At 46.2% G+C, this 19,445-nt stretch overlaps 1 protein-coding gene across 2 annotated transcripts in view; it reads right to left on the bottom strand.

The window, feature by feature from the left end:
• Positions 1–4,500: 4,500 nt before the first annotated feature.
• SLC35H1 (solute carrier family 35 member H1) overlaps positions 4,501–19,445 on the bottom strand; it is a 31,479-nt gene continuing 16,534 nt past the window's right edge. For both annotated transcript variants that reach the window (XM_073559319.1, XM_073559317.1), the window contains exons 6-10: positions 14,099–14,267; positions 13,197–13,280; positions 12,636–12,811; positions 5,657–5,786; positions 4,501–5,571 (exon numbers count right to left, since the gene is read on the bottom strand). In XM_073559319.1, coding sequence (XP_073415420.1) covers positions 5,495–5,571; positions 5,657–5,786; positions 12,636–12,811; positions 13,197–13,280; positions 14,099–14,267 — 636 coding nt within the window. In that variant the 3' untranslated portion in view covers positions 4,501–5,494. The remainder of the gene's footprint in view (positions 5,572–5,656; positions 5,787–12,635; positions 12,812–13,196; positions 13,281–14,098; positions 14,268–19,445) is intronic.

The raw sequence follows: 19,445 nt of genomic DNA, 5'->3' as shown, positions 1-19,445 counted from the left end.
GATGCCGAGGACGACGCTTCTCGCCGCAATAGAATGGGCGCGCTGAGAAAAACACCGCTCTGCATAGCCCGAAAGGGGGCAGAGCTAATTGTCAGCTCTGGGTTCAGGAAGATGGCGGTGATGCTTTGTCTGTGCCACCAGAAAGGCCGGGTGGAGTGGGCGGAGCTTTGAGGGGAGATGGGCGGGAAAAAAGCCCACCCGAAGACAGAGGCGGACCTACTGATGACTAGGCCGCAATTGAAGCTGGGTCCTAGATTATGCTCTGGAGACCGCCGACGGAGAGGGGGGCGGCGTGGAGGACCGGAACGCTGGTGCTATCACCCGGATCCTACCAGAAAGGTAGCCTGGTGCGGGGGGAAGCGGTGGGGCTGGAACGCCGCCCTGAAGAGAGCAGGCTGCTGCCCACCATCGCCTATTCCTAACTGGGGGAAGCCTGAAGCGCACAGCGCCCGGCGAGAGATTGGAGAATTATTCGCCGACACTCAGCCGGGAAGTGAGCTCCCCACAAGTGCAGCAGGAGAGCGGCAAGGGTAAAGGGAGGACTAGGCCTGAACATAAGCCGGGACCTAGATTATAAGGTGACCGTGGTAGGCTGCTCCGGACCCTACACCTGACAAGGGGGGTCCCCTATAACCATTCTTCTTTACCTAACTTCTTATGATGAAGTCGTCCTGCCGGGGCCTAGGGAAAAAAAGGTACCTCTTTTCCCGGTGATGCCAGACATCCGGAAAAAAAACTTGTTGCAGGACGTCACGTCTCATCCAACTAACAGGCTGTGGTGGGCGAATAGGTGGGAGACGATGGGCCAGAACCGGGTCTGGAGCACCTGAGCACGCTTCTGTGCTAGGGGATGGGGTCCTGCTGTATGAGGATACGGGGTGGCAGTACATGCCGTACTCAGTCTCTGTGTGGGAGTACAGTAGTGACCATTCACACTGTATCCCTCCGGAAAACCTGAAAAGACGCACATTGAGGTAGATAAGGGTCGAGTGAAAGACCTGTGTCCACCTCCTACTGACACTAAGCTAAATTGAATATCCTACTTCCTGTCGGTGGGGTGTACACTGCAGAGGAGCTAACTTTTTTTCTGCATAGTGTCAGCCTCCTAGTGGCAGCAGCATACACCCATGGTTTCCTGTGTCCCCCAATGAAGCGATAGAGAAGTTTTCTTTTAGCATCAATTTTTTCATTTTCACATATGCAACAGGATAAAATGGATCCTAAAATTTGTTGGGCAATTTCTCCTGAGTACACCGATACCTCATATGTGGTTATAAACCACTGTTTGGGCACAAGGCAGGGCTCAGAAGGGAAGGAGCGCCATTTGACTGGAAAATATGCTGGAGTATTTAGCGGTTACCACGTCGTGTTTGGAGAGCCCGTGTGCCTAAACATTGGAGCTTCCCCACAAGTGACCCCATTTTGGAAACTAAACCCTCCAAGGAACTTATCTAGATGCATAGTGAGCACTTTGAACCCCCAGGTGCTTCACAAATTGATCCATAAAATAAAAAAAAAAAAAAAAAGACTTTTTTCACAAAAATTTTCTTTTAGCCTCAGTTCTTTCATTTTCACATGGGCAACAGGATAAAATGGATCCTAAAATTTGTTGGGCAATTTCTCCTGAGTACACCGATACCTCACATGTGGTCATACACCACTGTTTGTGCGCATGGCTGGGCCAGGAAGGGAAGGAGCACTATTTGACTTTTTGAATGGAAAATTAGCTCCAATCGTTAGTGGACACCATGTCGCGTTTGGAGAGCCCCTGTGTACCTAAACATTGGAGCTCCCCCACAAGTGACCCCATTTTGGAAACTAGACCCCCCAAGGAACTTATCTAGATGTGTGGTGGGAACTTTGAACCCCTAAGTGCTTCACAGAAGTTTATAACACAGAGCAGTGAAAAAAAAAAAAAAATTTCCCTCAAAAATTATTTTTTAGCCCGCTATTTTTTACTTTCACAAGGCTAACAGGAGAAATCGGACCACAAAAGTTATTGTGCAATTTGTCCTGAGTACACTGATACCCCAGATGGGGGGTGGGGAACCACTGTTTGGCTGTTTGGGCGCATGGGAGAGCTCAGAAGGGAAGGAGCGCAATTTTGGAATGCAGACTTTGATGGAATGTTCTGCGGACATCATGTTGCGTTTGCAGAGCCCCTGATGTGCCTAAACAGTAGAAACCCCCCACAAGTGACCCCATTTTGGAAACCAGACCCCCCCAAGGAGCTTATCTAGATATGTAGTGAGCACTTTGACTAACCAAGTGCTTCACAGAAGTTTATAAATGCAGAGCAATGAAAAAAAAAACATTTTTTTCCTCAAAAATGATTTTTTAGCCCGCTATTTTTTATTTTCACAAGGGTAACAGGATAAATTGGACCCCAAAAGTTGTTGTCCAGTTTGTCCTGAGTATGCTTGTACCCCATATGTGGGGGGGAACCACTGTTTAGGCGCACGGCAGGGCTCAGAAGGGAAGGAGCTCCATTTGACTTTTTGAATGGAAAATTAGCTCCAATCGTTAGCAGACACCATGTCGTGTTTGGAGAGCCCGTGTGCCTAAACTTTGGAGCTCCCCCACAAATGACCCCATTTTTGAAACTAGACCCCCTAAGGAACTTATATAGATGCATAGTGAGGAACTTATCTAGATGCATAGTGAGCACTTTGAACCCACAGGTGCTTTACAGAAGTGTATAACGCAGACGTGAAAATAAAATTTTTTTCCTCAAAAAATTATTTTTTAGCTCGCTATTTTTTATTTTCACAATGGTAACAGGAGAAATTGGACTCCAAAAGTTGTCTAGTTTGTCCTCAGCACGCTGGCACCACTGTTTGCGCACACGTCAGGGCCCGGAAGCGAAGTAGTGACGTTTTGAAATGCCAACTTGATGGAATGGTCTGCGGGCGTCATGTTACGTTTGCAGAGTCTCTGATGTGCCTAAACAGTGGGAACCCCCCCACAAGTGACCCCATTTTGGAAACTAGACCACCCAAGGAACTTATCTAGATGTGTGGTGAGCACTTTGAACCCCCAAGTGCTTCACAGAAGTTTATAACGCAGAGCCGTTAAAATAAATCATTTTTTTTTTCCACAAATTTTTTTTTAGCCCCAAATGTTTTATTTTCTCAAGGGTAACAGGAGAAATTAGACCCCCAAAGTTGTTGTGCAATTTTTCCTGAGTACACGGATACCCCATATGTGGGGGTAAACCACTATTTGGGCACACGTGGGGGCTCGGAATTGAGGGAGCGCTGTTTGACTTTTTGAACGCAAAATTGGCTGGAATAAATCGTGGCGCCATGTTGCGTTTGGAGACCCCGTGATGTGCCTAAACAGTTGAAACCCCTCAATTCTAACTCCAACTCTAACCCCAACACACCCCTAACCCAACCCTAATCATAACCCTAACCACAACCCTAACCCCAACACACCCCTAACCCTAATCCCAACTCTAACCCTAACCATAAGCCTAACCCTAATCCCAACTCTAACCCTAACCCCAATCCCAACCCACCCCTAATCTTAACCCTAATTCCAACCCTAATCCTAACCCTAATTCCAACCCTAACCCTATTTCTAACCCTAATTCCAACCTTAACCCTAATGGAAAAATATGTATATTTTTTTTAATTTTATTATGTGTGCCTACCTATGGGGGTGGTAAGCAGGGGGTGTATTTACTTTTTTTTTCCCATTTTGATCACTGTGAGAGTTTATCAGTGTGATCAAAATGAAAAATGAATGGGCAGCTGGCAAATTCATGGGCGCCGCCATCTTCCAAGATGGCGGCACCCATGATCCGGGATGGCGGGACCCCAGGAGCCACAGCGGGACAAATTCATGGGCGCCGCCATCTTCCAAGCCACAGCAGGACATCGGAGGTACCGGGGGGGGGGGGGGGAAATCGGAAGGTGGGGGGGAGCGGAGGGAAGGGGGATTAGATGATGACTGCGGCGACCGATCGCCGCCGTCCATCAGTGGCGGGGGGCCATCGCCCCTGCCAGTCGGGGTGTGTGTGTGTGTGTGTGTGTGTGTGTGTGTGTGTGTGTGTGTGTGGGGGGTCAGGTCTCGGTGTCCAGCCATGTCCGATGCTATTGCAGCATCGGCCATGGCTGGATTGCAATATTTCACCAAATTTCATTGGTGAAACATTACAAATCGCTCGGATTGGCTGTTAAAAGTGAAAGCCAATCAGAGCGATCGTAGGCACGTGGGGGCTAAGCCACACCGCCTGGGGTTCACTCTAAGGTGTCCTCTGTGTGCGGGTCGGGTGACCTTTCAGTGACTCCGGTCACCTGAACCACAGGGGGGCAATCAATTCATGACGCCACATAGGCGTCATGGGTCGTATTGGCAAGACTTTTCATGACGCCTATGTGGCATCAAAGGTCGGGAAGGGGTTAAACCAAGCTCAATTTTTGTGTAGATTAATTCTATATGCAAGCTGTAAAATGGTGTTTATATTGTCAATGTCTTATAAATCAATAGTTCAAATGACTATATAAGAAACCTTTTAATGCAGCTCAGAAAAATCCGCCTTGTTCACAACTTATAAGTCACTTCTCTTTTTCCCCCACCTCCTGAATTCAGCATTCACTCTGAAAAATAGCTAAAATCCATGTCTATGGAGCAAGGTGGGGGAAGAGCGAATAAGGCAGAGACAGATCTTGGAGCTCCTTTCTAGTGAGTGTCTTATCTATTCTCAGTTCTGCATTCACAGCTACAATGCTGTATAATGTATTTCATTCTTCAGCTGCTTCTGAACAAATGCTACATAGAGAAAGGAGAACAGGAATCCCTCATGTCTCTGTGTTCGGTATGTGAGAAACAGCACAGCAGCTCATCTCTACTTACTAGCTCACAGACAAATTACAAGGCATATACTGGCCAGGAACAGTGTTTTTCCTCATGCACACATAACCTATTACTTTGAAAAGTTGCCATAAGATCATAAGCTCTCTTACATTCCATTCACATATAGCTCCTCACAAATTATAATTGTACATTTCTATTTATCACCAGATATGGGCTTATAAGAATAGATAAGAAATATGGCAGTGACTATTCCCAGAAGACCACACCTGTCATAGCAGGCAAATGTCCAATTTTCACGAGGAGGAGGGCATGATGTTCCCGAGTACAACTCCAAAACTATGGAGAAGGATCAGTGTAAACCAAATAAATAGGCAAATTAAATGTGTTTTTTGTGGCAGTTAGGCAGCCGGTCTCACACTTGGATACGCATGTACCAATGAATGAGAAGAAAGATGCCAGCTCTCAGGGTACCCATGTACTTTATATGTCCCAGTGTCTGCTTACAGCCTTTTGGAGGGAGAAAATAGATTTCACCGTTCTTCACACGTAGGCAAATACAGCACAAGAGCTGTATGGTGGTAGGGGAGATTCACATGATCTGTTCCTGTTCCATGATTTTTAAAGGTGAACCTCTACTAATGGCTCCAGGTCAAGTTCTGCATTAGTTCAGAAGTCACGTTTCCTCATCCTCTTCATCATCACCCCCCCGAAGGAGAAGTTCCATGTCTGTGCTTAGAGACACTCTGTGTTCTATAGGAGCAGCAAGAAAATAATTGGAAAATGTAAAATCTCTGTGATAACAAATACATATAAACCACACATATGTAACAATTACCTTTAGAATGGGTGGTCCTTAAAGCAACGTGCAAGGCAATGCCAGATATGCAAACGGCAAAGCCCAACCAGTTCAGCAGGGTCAATTTATCACCAAAGAGACGTGTCGCCAATAACAAAATGCAGAGCTCCTGAGAACAAAATATCAGACAGTGTTAGATAACGAGTCATTAATATAATTAGCATAGTCACCTAACAATGCAGCACAGCACTGGAAGAGCAACATGTTCATAAGAGCACTCATTCCCAATCACTGGCCATCGTAAATATGGCAATGATCAGTCAATGAACGAGTATGGTGCTTGCTGGTCGCTTCTTATGTGGGGCCTAAAAATCAGTTGTCGGCAGTAAATCTCCTCGCGTAAAAAGGCAACGTGGTGCCGACAATATACCAAGTGAACGAGGGTCAGAGATCACAATACATACTTTACAGAAGAGTAAAAATTCTCCCCATAGCAATTCTGAGGAGGATTTTTAGCCAAGAAGGAGAATGTCATTTACAGTATTTCAGACTTATAAAACATAATAAGTATGAACAACTTTGAGAACTCACATTTATGCAGTAAACATAATTTCATCTTCTAACAATGATTCCGAGCATGGATAGAGTTAAAGGGGTTGTTTAGTCATAAAAAGGTTCTGTGACTACGTGATAACTTGCTGACTGCTGGGTGTCCCCACTGGGACAAGAACTGACTGGCATAACGGGGAACCTTCATCTATGTCAGAATGGGTCAGCAGTGAGTATGCTCGATCTGCGGTGCATGCTTTCCCTATGGGACTGATGAGTGCTGCACTCAGCTTTTTACAACAGCTGCTCCGTTCTGTAATGGGGATAAAAGTTCTCCATTCTGCCAATCGGTGTTGGTCCAAGCGGTTGATAAATGACAACTTGCTGTCACAAAAGCCCCCTAAACACATTACGTAGCCAAAGATAAATCATTCATTCAGCTTACAGCTCCAACCCCTCACTCTCACATACACAGGAACAAGTGGCCGAGCGCTGCGATGTGTATGGTGGAGGCTTAAATTCAGGGAGCACAAAACGGATCAGTCACTGGAATTCAGCAGAATGAATCATTCCCTCCATAACACCTTCTGTTGTGGGACAGTTGGGAAGCCCCATACACGTTAGACTGTTGGCTGCTCCCACAGACTTTAGGTCACCCCCTTCTCGATCTAAATGTTTAGCCCCGATAAAATAAAAAAAAGCTTATACTCACTTCCTGTGCCAATGCCGTTCCAGGCACTCATGGTCCTGGGGTTCTCGTGCAGTTATGTAACACGTGGTGCCCAATCAGCGTTGGCGTCACAGTCTCTGTCTTCGTACGAATTAAACATATAGAGGAAGTCAGAGTTCAGCTGCAGTCTGAACTTCCTCTTCGTGTTTAGTTTGAAAGAAAGCGGAGATAGTGATGCAAGTGCTGATTGGGCGCCGGGGACCACGTGTCATGGGAGGTACGTATACAGCAGTGTTTCTCAACTCCGGTCCTCAAGACCCACCAACACGTCCTGTTTTCAGATTTCCTTAGTATTGCATAGGTGATGGAATTCATGCTTGGGCAGGTGATGAACTTATCTGTGCAATACTAAGGATATCCTGAAAACTTCACCTGTTGGTGGCTCTTGGGACTGGAGTTGAGAAACACTGGTATATAGCTAATTTTATGCTGTACTGAGAGCCATTAGGTGGTGAACATTCCCTTTAACAGTGGAATTAGGGTTCTGCTAATTTCTGCATCCGAGGTGATGGTGCAGATGACATCAAGACCTCACACCTGTTGATGAAGCATGCATCTCGGCATCATGCACGCATCTTGGCAGGAATGTGGGGTTATAATGTCATTGTAGGGCTTTATGCGGATATCCCTTTAAGACAATAAAAACTATACAAAATTTGCATTACTAAGTCGGCGAGAGGTTATAGGTTATGAGTTTAAGGCCTCATTCAGATGTTAGTGATTTTTCGTGTATGCAAAATAAAAAAAAGTACGAGTGTCATCAGTGTTTGGTCAGAGTCAGTTTTTACCATCAGTGATGTCCATGAATGGAAAAAAAAAACAATACATTGCAAAACTTCCATGCATTGAAATGCTAATCACGTACAGCACATGGATTGTACACTGATGCTATTCCTGAGCTGTACGTGAATTTTACAGAGCCATAGACTTGTATGTGTAATTTTGATCTGTGATGAGGCTAATAAAACAGACATTGATCCATGATTTTTTTTTGCGCATTCGCGATCAGAAAAAAAACCCATTGACATGTGAATAGCCCCACAGACTATAAGAGGTATATATTTTATCTGTGAAAGACACTGATACAACACATACGTGAGAAACGGAAATCTGTTTGAGACCATAGATATATGAAATGTATTAGCTAGGCACAGCATGGAAAGACAAGAACAGAGTAAACCACTATAGGTATCACAGTTGTGACAGTGATCATGAGTCACTCAGTGTGGGGACCAGATCTGCAGCCGGCACGTAGTGATGCTTCCATCTGTGCAGGTCCTGCATTCAGTAACATGTTTTGCAAAATCATGTCATGAGTGTCAGATCAAAATCGGTAATGCAAGTCTCTAGGTCAGTGGAAAAATCTGACAGTATTGGGAAGCCATCTGTGTCTGTTTTTTACTGACTGATAAATAGGGGAAGGTAGAGATACTTTTTTTTCTCTCAATTAAAAAAAACTGATGAAACACGCTGATGAAACACACATCTGGCATGTAGAAGAAGGTGTTCTGGTCAGATGAGACTAAAGTAGAACTTTTTGGATTAAATGCAGGAAAACGGCGAAAAATCACCCTGAAAACACAATCCCCACTGTCAGACATGGTGGTGGGAGCATCTTGGGATGCTTTTCTTCTCTAGGGACAGGAAAGCTGGTCAGAGTTCATGGGAAGATGGATAGAGCTAATACAGGGCAATCCAGGAAGAAAACCTGTTAGAGACTGCAAAAGACTTGAGACTGGAGCAAATATTCACCTTCCAGAAGGACAATGATCCTAGACATAATGCCAGAGCTACAATGGAATGGTTTAGATCAAATCATCTTTGTGTGTGTGAATGGCCCATTCACAATCCAGATCTAAGCACCATTGAGAATCTGTGGCCTCTAGATGTGCAAAGCTGGTAGAGACATATCCCAAAAGAATTGTAGCAGTAAGGTTATCCTACTATTGACTTGACAATTTTCAGATTTATATTATTAAAATAATTAGAAAACCATGCATCACTTCCTTTAGACTTCACAAATACTTGCTACTTTGTGTAGGTCTATCACATAAAATACATTTAAATTTGTTGTTGTAACGTGAAAAAAAAGTGGAAAAGTTCAGTGTGTGAATACTTTGCCAAGGCACTTTACTAGGCTGTCTGTTGTAGTTTCACAATACGTGTTTTATCAACAGGAGATTTTAGGTCTCAAGTGCACAGAGGACAGGCTAATCAGGAAACCCCACCCTAGTCTTTATGCCTATGCACAGTGATACAGTTATACAGAGCTCAGCATCCAGAGAACTGGTAGATTTGCAGCAGATGAAACAGGGATTTTATTAAAACTACACTAAACAGCCCAGTCCTGTTTATACATCCCTGGAATCAGGCTCTCTTGTTCTATATTATGCTATTCTTGGATAACATAGCAAAAACCTGCTGGCAGATTCCCTTCTAAGTCTTCAATAACAACCCGCATATCTGTGAGCTCAGCTCTGGTCTACAATACATGTGGCAGCTCAAGAGGAGGAGTACAGCAGAAGTAATACAGTGTATTAAGATCATTGAGAAATACAATATGGAGGGGATTTTCTAGTCACCACAGAAGCTTGAGGTGCAACATATTGACATCAGAATGGGTAGAGCCAGGCTCCTGGACCGGATGGGTTCCCAACTGAACTATATAGAAAGTATAAAGATGTGTTGGTGCCACTTCTCTTAGAGTTGTTTCAGGGGATATGGAAGGGGGGCGTATGCCGGGTTCCTTCTACGAAGCAAATATTATTGTACTTAAAAAAGAAGGGAAGGACCCCCTTGACTGTGGATCATATCGCCCCATATCACTGGTAAATGTTGATTATAAAATTTTCACTAAGGTTCTGGTCACTAGATTGAACTCGGTTATATTGGATCTCATACACTGACCAAACCGGTTTCATGCCTGGCAAAAGCACCTCCATTAATATTAGGCAGGTCCAATAGGTGGTTCAGTATAGTTCTTTGGTGCCGGACAATTCTTGAACTCTGGCGTCGTTAGACGCTGCTAAGGCCTTTGACTCCCTTGAGTGGCCTTTCCTATTTGCGTGTTTACAGAAATATGGTTTCGGAGATAGATTTAAAAAATGGATTGGCGCAATTTACGCAAGTCCTAAGGCCCGTATAATTATAACCAACTCCATATCGGAACCACTTTTCCTGTCTAGAAGGACGCGACAGGGGTGCCCCCTTCTCTACGGCCCTCTTTGCCCTTGCGATCGAGGCATTGGTAAGGCTCTCTCCGAATATTAAAGGCATAAACATAGCAGACCGTCTAGATACTATCGGCCTCTATGCCGACGATATGGTGACATTTATGGATGGCGTGGAGGAGACTCTGCCATATGTGATCGATACCATTGATAAATTCAGTAAATATTCGGGGTTATACATTAACTGGGAGAAGTCTGCCTTTTTGCCCCTTTCTCATAACCCAGGAGCACACCTTGACACTTTATCTTCATTGCCTATAGTGTCACATTTTAAATATCTAGGAATATCCCAAAAATTAGTCCTACAACTTAAGGCCCTTTTACATTTAGCGATGCACCAGCGATCCCGACCACGATACAACCCGGTCAGGATCGCTGGTGCATCGCTAAATGATCGCTAGTGTGCTGCCACACAGGCAGATCTCACAGTGATGCAGCAGCGATACAGCGGACGATACTTACCTTTCAGACGCGGCGATGCTGACGCCCTCCCTCCCGCCTCCACATGTCGCTCGTCGGAGCCACAGGAAGCGCCCGACGAGAAGTGGAGCCGGCCAATCTTGCGCGATCAACGACAGGCAGAAGGGAGCCGGTCAGAGGCAAGTATCACACATAGCGATATCGCTAGCAATATCGCTATAACGTCACAAAATCGGTGACGTTATAGCGATATTGCTAGTGATATCGCTATGTGTAAAACCCCCTTAAATGTCCTTCCACTATTGGATCTAGTTAGGATTAAATTTGCATCCTGGAGTAAACTCCTAATGTCTGTTGCTGGTCGTATAAACCTCATTAAGATGATTCTACTCCCTAAGCTTAGTTATTCCCTCCAACACAGTGTGGTGCTAATCTCTAAGCCCTTTTTTACAGGTTTAAATTCTTTAACTGCATCTTTTATATGGGGGAAAACCAGACCCAAGCTTAAATTATCTACTTTACAAAGACCTCAAAAGATGGGCGGGGTGGCTCTGCAGGATTTCTATTTATATTATCTTGCCGGGCAGGTTAAAACCTTGACTATATGGATGCCTGATAGTCTACTGCCTAATTCCAAGAGTCACCTGGCCCATGCGGCGAGAATTGAATGCCCACTGGGTTTTTTGGAAATGAATTAACCTGGCATCCCCCGATTATTGCCTTTACTCCAATTGGCGAGGTCAGTTTGGAGACAGATTAAAAAGGTGGTCCACTTTGGGGATATTGTAGCTGAAATGCCATTATGGAATAATGCTTATTTCCTGGTGCTTCTGAACCACCCATCCACTGACTTCTGGATTGCGCACGGTATTTCCTCAATCCGAGATTTATCTGTAAATGTCCTCCTAATGACCTTTCAACAAATTCAATCTAAAAACGATATCCTGAAGTCCCAATTTTTCCGCTACCTTCAGATTAGATCAGCTATTCAATCACATTTACGATCTGTGGGCGAAATCCAGACCATCTCATCTTTTCCTTTAATAGGAGTCCTTAAGTCGCAGGGGACCCAGGGTCTTATTTCTGCTCTATACACTTATATGCTGTCTGTGGGAACCCTGCCCTGGTAGCGGTCAGGAGGAGGTGGGGGGGATCTTATTCCTGATGCTCGGGACGAGGACTGGGAGGAGGTTCTTGAGTCTTCGATTGGGGTGTCTCCATCGATCAATAATAAAATGATTCAATTATATATGATACACCAGTCATATTTAACTCTGCCACGTCTCTTCAAAATGGGTCGACTCCAGTCTTTGGATGCCACTCAGCAGAGGCAGACTTTACTCATATGGTGTGGAATTGTCCCATTATCCTCTCCTACTGGAGTGAGGTGACATCGTTACTGACTTCACTAGTACAAATCCCGGCTCCCCTTAACCCGTTGGGTCTGTTTATTTGGGGGTGTTAGACAGGGAGATGTGGGGACACTATGTTACAATTTTCTTGCAGGAGACACTTTCTGACTAGAACGATGCTGGCGCTACGGTGGATGGATGGTGCGCATCCTTCTCTCAGAGCATGGATTGAACAGGTAAATTCAGTTATATCTTTTGAACAAACGCTATATCAGAACCGGGGCTATCCAGGGAAATTTGATAAAATTTGGGATAGGTGGAACTCCTCTCCTCTCACCATTCTAGTGCGTAGTGGTTCAGTACCACCGTAAATACTACGGTTAAAATATTTTAGGTTACCTTATGGCATCGAATTGCTATTAATACTGCATAAATATGCTTGGCAGTGTGTTAGTAGTAGTTGTAGGATAATTAGATATGTAGTGTCATTTTGAGATGTATATCGCCAAATGGATATAAACAAAATGTTTTGCTCACTTGTTGATTTGGATTATTAATACTGCAACAATACTTGGACTTATGAGTTCAATGGTTGTACTAGGGATCTAACATGTAAGGTTGCTGTTCCTTTATACTTGTTTGGACAAATGCATATGTATCACTTTGGCTGCATTCATGTGTAAATATGTTTTATGGTTAATAAACAAATAAAAAAAAAAGCATGGGTACAGCCGTACCTTGAAGATGCCAGCGATGGAAAGGGTGAGACTGGATGTTTTGGAAACCAGTAGAAATTCTGAATATCCAAGGCCAAATGCAAGTAATCCACCTAAACCGAGGGTAGCTAATAAAAGCAGAAGGCTGTGAACATCTTGATAGCGAAAAAGCTGCGTTGAAGTGGATACGTGTAGACCTAAAAAAAAGTGAAAAGGTACAACTAGTTTATAGCACTGGATTGTGAGAATTTATACATAGAAGTATAGAACTAGTGAACTTGCACCTCTATAATCTGAAAAGGGGATACTTTAACATAAGTCATGTTTTCCATTCAGAAATCTAGGAAAGCTGGGTGACCACCTTCGTAAAAGCTTTCATAGTCATTTATTGTCACAAAAAGAAATACGATTAAGAATCAGACACAGAATTATAAAAAGCTTGAGAAAAGACAAAACAATTCACAATTACTATGGTGTTTCAGCTGTTTACTGTGTACCCGGTATGATTAATTCTGAATCTACCCAACACCATTACTCAAGAACCACTAGTCTTCTAACAATAGTATAATCTCGAAAATTTACCTTCAATGCCAACGAATAATGGAAATAGGCTGAGGAACATGAAGGGCTGTAAATGAAACATGGTGTCTATAGGATTCTGTAAACCTAGAAGAAAAAGGAGTAAAAAAAGTATGTATAAATAGTCCCAGCAGAAGGCAAGTGTCAGCAGCCCCGGGCAGCAGGCGCCTGTAAGCAGCCAGGGCAGCAGGCACGTATAAATATCTGCTGAAAATCCCTGCACCACAATACTACTTTATTCAACAAAAAGGTTGTAGAGAGTCTTATTTATAATTTTTCTACTATTCGGGCAAGTGATGCTGGACTCAACGTGGCATATGAGAAGTTAGGCAACCCCACCAAACCAAGATCGTAAGAAAAGGGTGATGGCGGTATGGCCAGATGTGGAGGACAATTTGATTGGTGGAAAGATGCCTGACTGAGGGTGTGAATTGAGGGGGAACTACATAGAAAGGTGTATAACAGAAGACTGTGAGAAAACATCGCACCCAACCCACCATGATATCTGCGATGTTGTTGATGTGTATTGTGAAATCTCCCCACACTGTGTAATGACTAGTACAGTTGCTGAGGAGTTGGTATGTGACACAGGGAATCATTATCTAACAGACACACTTAGAACTTCATTAGAGATCACCAAAATGACACCATCATGTGCCCAGCAAACGTGTTACGGTTTGCACCTGTATCTGCTCACTGATATTATTCTGTATACTATTTTTTTTTTTATTTCCATCAGTAGCAAATACTCCGTAGGTACAACAATTTTCTTTACCAATTCCTTATGTTCAGGTTGTTAATAGTTAGCAATACCTCTAAGGACATCTTTAGCTGGACTTCCCAAACACTAAACAGTAGATTAGGATGAGATAATGTGGAGATGTTATTCCATGGATGACACTTACAGAGCTCTGCTTTCTGCATGAGGATCTGAGTAAGGGTCCATCTGATGCCCCCCAGGCATGACGCAGCAAGAACCAGAAAAAAGCCTCTGGCATCAAACTGTGTCGACTTGAATGTGAACATGAAGAGTCCTCCAGAAATCAACAGCACCACTAGGATCAGAGCTGGTTTCTACAAGAGACAGGATATATGACAAGCGTCAGATTAATGTTTAAAGACTCCCAAGAATTCTACTCATTAAAGTACAGTTACAGAGGCACAGATTGCTGAAAGAGTTTTTCCCCATCCTTCAAAGTGAAGGCATAATGCTAAAATATGGCACCGTTTTATAATCCAACCCTTTGGACTCCCAATGAATTTGAAAATGAGATGCGGTGCCGATCTAAGGATGGAAACCATGTTAACCTCTTTGCTGTGTGCATGGGACCTAATTGTAGAAACATAGTCTAATGACCATATCCTGCAGAGATTTACAATATATATGTGTATGTGCAGATCATGAGGTTTCGGAAAACGAGTTCATGACTATTATTTGACAGGGGACAATTGATTTTTTCCTGCAGTCACATTGTTCGCACGCAGAATCAATAAACATTTAGGATATACACACCTTGGGGCTCCACCCGGCGAGGTGGCTGCTAGTTGCCACGTATAATCTGATATTGAATGCATTTGTGGCTGAACATGGTTGTTGCTGTCTCTACACAGGTTTAATGCGATGTTCAGAATTGTGAACTTCTTGAAATGTTCATGTTTGGCAATGTACTCTTTATAACAGTATCTCCTTTTTCCTACTACAGATAGTTGAATTTGCAGGTTTTTTTGTGATAAATTCAGAATTAAAATCCCATTTGATGTAAATAAATATTTGCATTTAGTGAAACTGCTTTCTAAAAGGGTTGTCCTGGATTTTCACACTGATTGGTGGGGGTGAGACATGCAGCACCTATTGATTTGGGGGGCAGGAGTGCAGCTCCCAGAAGAGGACACTATACAGTTGAAGGAGATGTGTGCTCTTCTGACTGCTGCTGGCATCAGGAACAGCGGGGGTACCAGATATTGTGGACCCATCCTAAAGGTTAGACCATCTATGTAAAAATCTCAGACAATCCCTTTAAGCATGCAAAGTGGCAAAATATGAAAATTTCAAAAAGGATCCCTAATTTTGAATACTACTTGTATGACATTTATAGACACAGCCAACCCAAATCCTACAGACGTTAATGGACATCGATGAGAAAATGTGCACCAACCCCTTTATTCAAAACAAGTCTGAATTTGGCGGCAAAAGTTAGGTGGGGGAATCCCATTTTCTCGTTCGCCTTATTGGGGGACACAGAGACCTTGGGTGTATGCTGCTGCCACTAGGAAGCTGACACTATGCACAAAAAAAGGTTAGCTCCTCCTCCGCAGTGTACACCCCACCGACCGGCAGAGAATTCCTCAGTTTAGCTTAGTGTCAGTAGGAGGTGGACACGGGTCTTTTATTAGACCCATATCTACCTCGTCGTGCGTCGTTCCTTTTCAGGTTCTACGGAGGGATACAGAGTGAAAAGTCACATCTGTACTCCCACATGGAGTCTGCAAGTACGGCGTGTACTGCCACCCCGTATCCTTGCAGTTCTCCGCGGCAGGACCAGCCAGACGGACGCCGACACCAAGACGTGCCAGCGACTCCAGGGGTCCTTGTCGCCAGTCTCCCTCCCACTCGCCTACCAGAGCCTGTCGGTTGGATGAGACGCAAGACTTCTTCAGACAGGTAACGGATCGTGGATGGGTGAGTATTTTTTTTTTTTTTTTTTTATTTATCTGGCTGCCCATTCCCGACGGTCGCCTCTTCAATGGTCACAGGGGAACCCCGGTTGTAGGCGCTGCGGTCGCTCGCAGTCGCCACAAGGCTATAGGCAGCTCAATCTTGCTGGACATCCCCCCCTTCCCTCCCCCCCCTTCTGGGGACAGGGAGCACAGGGTTTTTCCCATTGGGAGCAGCTTGCGACTGCGGCGTCCCACTTTTTCGGACCTCCGCGCCGACCCCCTGCTGACAGGCAGCCGCCGCAACTAATTTAGGCCCCGGCTTCAGTTCGGGCCTACCGCTGCATCGCGGCCACGCCCCCCGCCCCTTTCTTCTAAGCGGGCTTCTCTCCCGCTCTTCCCAGGCCCTCCCACCGCCTGTCCTTCACCTGCCCAGCCTGTTATTGGCTAGAGGGCGGTGAATTGTTAACCCTGCGTGGTGCTCCGCCCTCCCTCCTCTCCTGAACGCGCGCTTTTTCTCAGGAAGGCGCCATTTTCCCAGCCTGTTAGCCGGGCACCAGCTCCTCACTGGATAGCATCTTCTCCAGCTGGTTTTTTTCAGGAGGTCTGTCGGCCGGATTTCGCTCTGACCTGCATCCACTGACAGGTCGCAGAGCGTTGCTTCTGGGGACACCGGACCGTGAGTAGCTCTGCACTGCAGACTGACCCTTCTCCGCCCTCTGTCCCCCAACCTTCCGGCATTACCTCAGCTTTTCACTATGTCTAACTCTAAGTCTGATCGTACCCGCTCTACCGCCCCCCCCTGCACTTTAGTCAAGTACTTTGCATGTTCTTCGTGCAATCGCAAACTTCCCTCAGGCCAGTCCACTCCCCTCTGCCTGGATTGTAGCAATCCAATCCAGCCTGACGCCGCTCAGGAGCCATCCATAGCCCCAGTGGTGAGTGAGCCCCCCATGCCGGGCTGGGCCTCCTCGCTATCTCAATCAGTGGCAGACCTCACCAAGGTGTCTCAGTCCCTGGTGGCCGTTCTTGATAAGTTGCCCCTGGACTCTTCAGCAGGGCCAAACAGGTCCCAAATTGTTCCATCTGAATCAGCCAGCGGTAGTCGCAAAAGACCCAGGCAAGATTCCCAGCCGGAATCCTCTCCTAGTCCCATCTCACCAGCCTCCCTCTCGGGCCTCCTCTCCCGAGTCAGGGGAAGCGCTTTCGGACAGGTCATCTGAGGGGATTTTAGAGCTGGATTCAGACCAGGATGCAAGCATGAAGGTCACAGTGCAGGACCTCATTGCTGCGATCCATCATACCTTCGATATTGCTGACTCCCCTGCGAAATCCTCAGATCAGGAGGTTTCGTTCAGACGGGCAGAAACTCCTTCCAGGGTTTTTCCTTTCCATTCCGAGTTTGGGAAAATTTTTACCAAGGAAAGAGAGGATCCGACCAGACGCTTTCAAAGAGGAAAACGTCTCGTCATACTCTACCCATTTGCTAAGGAGCTCACGGACAACTGGTCGGCCTCTCCCTCGGTCGATCCGCCCGTGTCCAGGCTATCCAATAACACGGTTCTCCCGCTTTCAGGCGTGGCGTCCCTAAAGGATTCTAATGACAGGATTATAGAATCCCTGGCGAAGTCTGCCTTTGAAGCGGCTTCAGCGGCGGTGTGTCCAATCTTTGCTTCATCCTGGGCAGCAAAGGCCATAGCCACGTGGGCAGACGACCTTCGTCAGGGCATCTTAGATAAGGCGCAACCGGAGCATTTGGCCGATCTCGCCAATCAGATTTCCCATGCTGGGGACTATCTTCTCTCCGCTTCCTTGGATGCTGCATCCTGTGCAGTTCAGGCGTCAAGCAACGTTGTTGCAATTCGACGTACAATTTGGCTAAAGGCATGGCAAGCGGACTTGTCTTCTAAAAAGTCCCTCACTAACCTGCCTTTTCAGGGGGTGCGCCTCTTTGGGTCCCAATTGGACCAGATTATTAAGGACGCCACCGGAGGCACGAGTTCACTCCTCCCTCAGTCCAAGCCTCGCAGACCCCCTCTAAGGCGTCAGTTTCGACCCTTTCGGACTTTCCGCCGTTTCAATACGGCGGACAACTCCTCCAGCCAACAGAGACCGCAGGCTCGCCAGGAGAGAAAGAAAGTTTCCTTCAGACCCACTCCTTCCTGGCGACCCCACTCCTCCCAGGGCAGACCGTCCAGATCTAGATCTGGACGGTCTACTTCAGCATGACTATCATCGGGCACGCGAGGGGCCTTTCCAATTGGGAGGCCGACTTCTTTCCTTCAGGGACGTTTGGCTGGCCGCCGTGGAGGACGCCTGGGTCAGGGAGGTCGTATCCTCAGGATACAAGATAGAGTTAGTCTCTCTCCCACGGGATCGTTTCTTCGAATCCCGGCCTCCAAAGGATCCAGCCTTGATCCCGGGGTTCTCTACGGCTATCGCCGCTCTCAGTTCCGGGGTGATTGTGCCCGTTCCCGAATCGGAGCGCTTCACGGGGTTCTACTCGAACCTGTTTGTAGTGCCGAAAAAAGACGGCGCAGTTAGACCCATCTTGGGTCTCAAGCCGCTCAACAAGAAAGTCCGCCTTCGCCACTTCCGCATGGAGTCGCTTCGCTCGGTCATCGCCTCCATGGAGGAGCAGGAATTCATGTGCTCAATAGACATCCAAGATGCCCATTTACATGTTCCAATTTTCTCCGGACATCAGAAGTTCCTGCGCTTTGCGATTCGACAGCACCACTACCAGTTTGTCGCACTGCCCTTCGGTCTTGCCACCGCTCCCAGAGTCTTCACGAAGATCATGGCTGCGTTGATGGCTTTGTTGAGAGTCAGAGGCCTCGTTCTTTTCCCGTACCTAGACGATATTCTGATCAAGGCTCCCTCATTCCAACAGGCTCACCAAAGTTTGTCAATCGTCCTGGACACTTTCCAATTTCGGGTGGATCGTCAACAGGAAAAAGTCCTGTCTGGTTCCTACCCAACGCCTGGTCTTTCTAGGTCTTCTGTTCGACACTCGTCGGTCAAAAGTCTTTCTCCCACAAGAAAAGATTCTCTCTCTGCAGCAGGAAGTACGATCGCTGCAGACCTCGCGATTCCCATCCCTCCGTACAGCCATGAGGGTCCTGGGAAAGATGGTGGCGGCGCTAGAGGCAGTTCCCTTTGCCCAATTTCACGCCAGGCCTCTCCAGCAGGCCATTCTATCGAAGTGGAACAGGTCGCCTCGGTCCCTGGATCGCCCTGTCCATCTTTCTTACCGGATCAAGCGGTCTCTCAACTGGTGGTTGTCGTCACCTCTCATTCTATCGGGTCGATCCTTCCTTCCCATTCACTGGCAGATAGTAACCACAGATGCCAGTCTCCTCGGTTGGGGTGCTGTGTTCCGCAACCACACCGTTCAGGGTCAATGGTCGGATCGGGAATCAGCGCTGCCGATCAACGTTCTGGAGATTCGAGCGATCCATCTTGCTCTGGTCCACTGGGAAAGGCTCCTCAAGGGACTGCCAGTACGGATTCAGACAGACAACGCCACAGCGGTGGCATATGTCAACCGCCAAGGGGGAACACGGAGTGTCTCAGCCCTGGCGGAGGTGTCCAAGA

This window comes from Dendrobates tinctorius, unplaced genomic scaffold (genome assembly GCF_039654945.1).
Source record: "Dendrobates tinctorius isolate UK_male_01 unplaced genomic scaffold, ASM3965494v1 ptg000270l, whole genome shotgun sequence".
Lineage (NCBI taxonomy): Eukaryota > Metazoa > Chordata > Amphibia > Anura > Dendrobatidae > Dendrobates > Dendrobates tinctorius.
Note: the sequence above shows the minus strand (reverse complement) of the source record. Positions and strands in the feature narration are given on the sequence as shown.